The sequence below is a fragment of the Diabrotica virgifera genome, chromosome 1 (assembly GCF_917563875.1).
Source record: "Diabrotica virgifera virgifera chromosome 1, PGI_DIABVI_V3a".
Taxonomy (NCBI): domain Eukaryota; kingdom Metazoa; phylum Arthropoda; class Insecta; order Coleoptera; family Chrysomelidae; genus Diabrotica; species Diabrotica virgifera.
This window is the reverse complement of record NC_065443.1, coordinates 257323154-257329857: the sequence shown is the minus strand read 5'-3', so window position 1 is coordinate 257329857 and position 6704 is coordinate 257323154. Positions and strand designations below refer to the sequence as shown.

The 6704-nt window shown below is 31.4% G+C and overlaps 1 protein-coding gene across 1 annotated transcript in view; it reads right to left on the bottom strand.

Annotated features, from left to right (window-relative positions):
* Positions 1-387: 387 nt before the first annotated feature.
* Positions 388-6704, bottom strand: part of LOC126883551 (eukaryotic translation initiation factor 3 subunit B) — a 64608-nt gene continuing 58291 nt past the window's right edge. Inside the window, exon 7 of the mRNA XM_050649186.1 lies at positions 388-733. Within this exon, the coding sequence (XP_050505143.1) occupies positions 645-733 (89 nt within the window). The 3' untranslated portion in view covers positions 388-644. The remainder of the gene's footprint in view (positions 734-6704) is intronic.

The window sequence follows — 6704 nt, the reverse complement described above, 5'->3', positions numbered from 1 at the left end:
CCTTTATCAGAATAAGAATAAAGGCTTGAAACAGGTACCGTTGTCTTCAGAAATGTTATACTGTAAAAATTTCAGAAAACAAATATTAAAATCGAACAATCGAGTTGTAGCGAAGTAAACGCAAAAAAACGTGATTTCATTTTTTTTTATTTTTAGGTTAAAATTGCGAATTTGACAATGTTCCCCCACATAAAATCAGCACCCTCGAAAATATAAAGTATGAATAAAATTAGCCATTCACCCTTCCGTGGTCAGTATCTCGAAATCTAACCGCTTTTTTGCTCGTGTATAAGTAATGATCTATGTCTCCGTCTATTCCTCTGATGTATCTTACGTCTATGATGTATAAAGCTTATACTAATTATTTATAATATTGAAATAAATAAATTTCTTATGAAATATTTTATTTTAGTAACCACAAGGCGTTTAATAACAATGTTCATTAGTTTTTGGAAAGATGGTACGCGTGTCAAAAATATAAAACACTATTAATTGAACGAGACACTTGATTAACAAATATTTATGTCAATGTCCAAAATACAAATATTTTTTATATTATAATATTTAACGTTTTCACTTTAAATCTCCCTGAATGTGTTGTAACAAAGCACACGCAGGGAAAGGACCGGACTTTCAAGATGGTGCTAGTCGACTGGAATTACTTCTTCTTTAATAAAGAATTCTACGATTTCCTCCTCAACGTTCTCTGCATTTAATTCATCAGTGTCAATGTCTGAAAATTAAAGAAAATATAAGTATTTTGTTCCTAAGCAGGAAATAAAAATATGAAAAATGATAGACAGCTAAGTTTCATTTCAGTTCAGATGTGATCGTGATCCATCATCCTCATACGTACACACATACGTTTCTCTCCAGATCTCCATACATACTTTTTGGTCTCTCCAGATCTACTCTGTGTGGCTATATGAACGCCTCTGAATAGAAACGAAACCAAACTGTCTATTTAAGTTGAATTTATAAAAATAATTCGCGTATCTGTCGCTGTAGCGACATCTATTAAAGAAATGAGAAGTCCCAGATGTAAATAATAAATCCAAAATCTCTTGTGGAACCAATTTCTGTAGGGGAGTGCATATAAATTTTCACTTCGGAAAAATTCAAACAAGATAGAACTTTTTGTAATTTCATTAAGAAATGTTTAATAAACAACATATCAAAAAGTTCTACTCGAGAAGTGGGTGCTTCATTTTTTATTAAACAAATGAGCTGCGAAATTAGATGATTTTTAAATAACTCCGAAAATATAAATTTTAGAAAAAAACTCACATGACCATTGAAAAATTCAGAAAATTTTACAAAAAAAACCTTATATAAAGAATTTTCTAAAATTAAATCTGTATCTTCTATAATTTTTTAATTATAATGCTAAAGTCACCCTTCTCATAAACATTGGCGCACTGTAAACTAACGTAAGGCGAAGTGCATGGTTGAGTTATTTTAATGTAATTCTTCAACTAATGGATCAAATGAAATTTTACAGATTGAACATGAAAGAAGAATAATTAAGCTATCTTATGGTTATAATAGAAAGAAATAAAATGTATGGGCATAACTACGGTGTGGGCGGAAAGTGAGCCTTACATGATTTTCATTTAAAAATGATTTAAAAATGTGTAACTAATACAGTTTTTCTTATTAAACCCTAAATTTTGCACACCATACCTTTCAAGTTTTGCACACCATACCTTTCAAGCATCTTACTAAATGATGTTTTATTCAAAAAAAATCTCAAATATTGAATTCAAATGATATGACGTCTCAAAAAATGTAATTTTTGAAATCTTCGTAGTTTTATAGAATTACCACCACTTTAAGACGGTATTACTCAAGTTTGAATAGATCTATTACAGTTTTATAAGTGCTTTTTAAAGCTTAGGATGTAATCTCTAAAATGCACTAAATTATTTTACTTTAGAAATGAAATACACTATTTCCTTTTAAGAAAATTAAAAAAGATACCAAAAAGGTAATACAAAACCGAAAATTATCAGCTAAAAAAATGTTTGTACAAAGTGATCATCATAACTTTTTTATGTAAAACTTACCTAAAATACATTTAATAATAAGCTTCAACAATAATAAATGTTCAGAAAAAAATTTTTTTAAGCTCTTATACAGTATGTCTGCGTAACTTGGAACCTATTGATAACTTTTTTATTATCAGTTTTACGAAAAAAAATTATTCTTTATAAAATACTTTGAGTCGTATATAATCTAAGATGCAATCATCAAATATCAAATTTAATTAATGGTATACGAGGTATGTCAAAAAATATGAATTTCACTCAAGAGTAAAGTACCATTACATTTCACAATATCGAAAATTGTTATTAAGAAAAGTTGTTTGGAATTAAAAAATTTGTTTTAGTGTTCAATTACACCCTTCTAATTAAAATATTGTGAATAATAAAGGCACTTAGCTCTTAAGAAAAATTCATATTTTTCACATACCTCGTATAAAATTAAAAAAGTTTGATGTCTGATGGTTGTATCTTAGATTTTAGACCAGGGAGAGCATTTTATAAAAAATAACTTTTTTCGTAAAAATATAAAATAGTTATCATAATTGTAATAAAATGATAAGTATCCGTAATTTGAGAAAAAATTTAAATTATTTTTTCGATTAGAATGATGTAATTATATATTTAGACATAATTTCTAATTTCAAACAACTTTCATAACAGCATTTTTTGATATGATGGAATATAAAGGTACTTTACTCTTTAACGAAATTCATATTTTTGACATAACTCGTATAAAATTGATAAAATTTGATATCTGATAGTTGAGTTTTGATTTATGACTATTCAGAGCATTTCATTACGAATAACTAAAAAAGTTTTTCATGTGGTTCCTAGCTACGCAGACACACTGTATAAGAGCTTCTGTATAAGAATTTTCAAATTGCAATACCATATTCGTATTCAGCAAAATAAAAAAAAAAATAGAAACATATTAGATCAAGGTAAAATGATGAATTTAACGATATTTTTAAAATTATTTATACAAAACAGTTGCTATTGTTTAAACAATTAATAAACAATTAGCGGCCAAATCTGCGAGTACAACTTTTTTACTTTAAAATGTATATAAACTAACAAAAAAAGTTTTAAAAAAATATAAGCTTGTTTGAATTTTTCCGAAACAATGCATGTTTTCGTTCTAATTGCACTCCCCTACTGGGTGCATTCTTGATCTCTGCCTTTTATGCCGATTTATTTATTTATTTATTTATTTATTTATTCAATAAACGGCAGAGCCAGTTTACAAAAAATGTATAAAAAAAATGAAATATTATGGTAAACAGTAAAGATAAGACTGTCCACAAATGGATCAAGACTGTTTTGATTATGATTAATTAGACGCAAGGTGCGTGACAATGGGGAGTAAAAGCAATAGTTCGTATTATGATAAGGTATGCGAAAAATTGGGGAAACCCGTCTTTGGACAGTATTGAGGCTTATTATAGCTTGTAAGATAGTTGGGCAATGATATAGACCATTTAATATTTTATAAATGATTGTTAAATCTGATTTAGCCCTTCTTACTTCCAAGCTATCCAATTTAAATGTTTGATTAACCAGATCATAATTAATGTTAAAACCCTGACAAATATTGATATGAGCTCGAAATGCCAAAGAACGAAGAAATGTTTTCTGGACGGACTCAATATTTCTAATGTGACAATCATAGTAAGGTGACCATATAATTGAGGCATATTCCAGCAATGAGCGCACAAAAGAAACATATAACCTTAAAAAACAATTCGGTGACAGTTGAGAACTATTACGTGTTATAAATCCAAGATTTCGCATACTCCTATTAATCATGTCTGTAATATGTGGTATAAAAGTTAATTTTTTGTCAAACAAAACACCTAAGTCTTTAATACAGTCCACAGATTCAATAACAGTATTGTTCAATATATTCGTTTTTACAATGGTATTGTTAGAGCGACTGAAGGTAATACTAAAGCATTTTTTAACATTTAATTCTAGACCATTATCAGTACACCATACACATAAGTTATTTAGATCCTTTTGTAGCAGTACAGTGTCTAGTTCGGACTCAATAACCTTATAAAATTTGAAATCGTCCGCAAAGGCCAGAAGTGCAGAAGTAATATTATAGTACTCAAGTCTCTAATAAACAAGTTAAACAAGACAGGGCCTGAGTGAGACCCCTGTGGAACACCTGAAAGCACCTGAATCTCGCTAGATAAGTAATTGTTAATCCGAACGAACTGAGTACGCCCAGTTAACAAACTATAAGAAAATCTTACAAGGCTCTCACCCAAACCCATTGCACTTAGTTTGGCAACAATATGTTTATGACTAACTCTATCGAATGCCCTATAAGCCTCGTGGTAAGTTCTAATGTGGAAAATTTCTGGATAAAAATTTTCTCACGTTTCTCAAATATTTCACGCTTAAAACGTACAGTAGCGTACGTATTTCGTTTTATTTCAAATTGTAAAAAACAAAAAATTTCAGAACCTCTTTCTGTTGCGGAGTTAAATTATGCAATGGATTTCATCATCAAGCAAATACAGGGTGATGCATTTTCAAAAGAAATTTCGGCGCTTAAAGATAACAAATTTATTTCGAATAAAAACTTCATGTCACTAAAACCATTTTTAGATTCTTCTAATTTTCTCAGAGTTGGAGGCAGACTTACGAACTGTCCCGACATAGACTATTTGCAAAAACATCCGATACTGCTTCCATCCAATAATCCTATCGTCAATCTTATCATCAAAAATGAACATCTCAGATTGGGACATGCCGGTGCGCAAACAGTTCTCTCAAATCTTCGTTTGAAATTCTGGGCTCTCAATGGTCTAAAGGAAGCAAAACGAATCATTCGCAACTGTACCACATGTTTCCGATTTTCGTGTGCTCCTGCACAACAGCTTATGGGTAATTTACCTGAAGATAGGTTGTCCATTACAACAAGACCCTTTCAAAAAGTGGGTGTAGATTATGGTGGACCCTTTCTGTTAAAATCTTCTTCACTCCGAAAAGCGCCAAAAATCAAGGCATACATAGCCATTTTCGTGTGCATGGTGACCAAAGCTGTGCATATTGAGGTTGTTTCTGATCTAACAACTTCTTCCTTTCTATTAACACTTAAGAGGTTCATTTCCCGACGTGGTAACCCAACCGTCATTTACAGTGACAATGCCACATGTTTTTCTGGTGCAAGAAACCAACTCTATGACTTACACAAATTTTTTCAAAATAAGTCTAATTCTCAAACCATTATGGAATACCTTTCTGAAAATCAAACCTCATGGAAGTTTATCCCCCCTAGATCTCTTCATTGGGCTGGGCTCTGGGAAGCTTCAGTAAAAAGCGCAAAATATCATATGCGTAGGTATCATATCGATACGTTAAAAGGTTGGTCACGGTGGATCTACCTTGAGAAAATCCATGCTGCTCGTCATTTAATATTTTGCGACAGTGCCAGGATAGATGGGTGGAAAATAATAATTTATCAAAAAGCTTAGGAATAGCTGATAGTATGTTAATCCCTCGATAGTTACGAACGTCACTCTTATTGCCACTTTTATGGATAGGTGTAAGAAAGCTGACTTTCCAAAAGTCGGGAAAAATACCAGTGGAAATGGACGTTAAACACATGCAGCAAGGGTTGGCTCAACGTACAAACACATTTCTTTAGCAGCACAGAGGGAATACCATCTGGGCCATGTGAATACCTACTCTGCAAACTATGTATACCATCAAAGACCTCTGTTAAAGAAAATTGCACTGTATTAAGATCCAAACTATAATTAAAGTTATAGTCAGGAATCTCCCCATCATTGTTTTTATATGATAAAGCAAAATGTTTTGAGAATAAATTTACAATTTCTTGACCACTGTCGGCAGTCTCATTATCAAGAAACATACTATTAGGATATGCACTTGATCTCCGTAAATTATTCACATGTTTATAAAACAGACTAGGGTTAACGGACAATTCTGTATTTATTCTGATTATGTAGTTGTTGTGACATTCATTGCGTAAAATTTTACATCTATCTCTACTTTTTGAAAATAGTTAGATGACTTAAAATGTTTAATCGGGACAAAATAATCAATAGCAGAGTACAAAACATTATAAAAATATTCCACACATTTGTTAATGTCACCATGATCAAGTGCATGATCCCAGGATATGCTAGCTAAATAGTTGTTAATAGCATTAAAATCACAGTTCTTAAAATCGTAGTAAAAAACGTCATATTTTAAATCTAAATCACTTTTAAGAGGGATGATAAACTCATATGCTGGGTGATGCTCTGTTATGGTGGACAGGTTTTCAGAAGCATAATTAACTACAACACTACACATATTTGAAAAAATAAGATCTAGAAACACACCAAAACTATTTGATAAGGAATTCACCTGCTTAAGGTTAAGATAGTTGCAACAGGCACACAAAATATTAGCGTATGTTATAGATGCTGCTCCCTCAACCTGCAAACCATCCTCGGAATTAACCCAGATAGCTTGTGGTAAATTAAAATCACCGCAAATCACAAATTCACAATTTGTATAAACACCCACAAGATCTGAGGCCGCCGAGGAAAATTCTTCATATACAGTCACCGGTGACCCTGGAGGGATATAAACTGCACCCAGAACAATATTTTTCCTGCCAGTTGAAATGTGAACAAA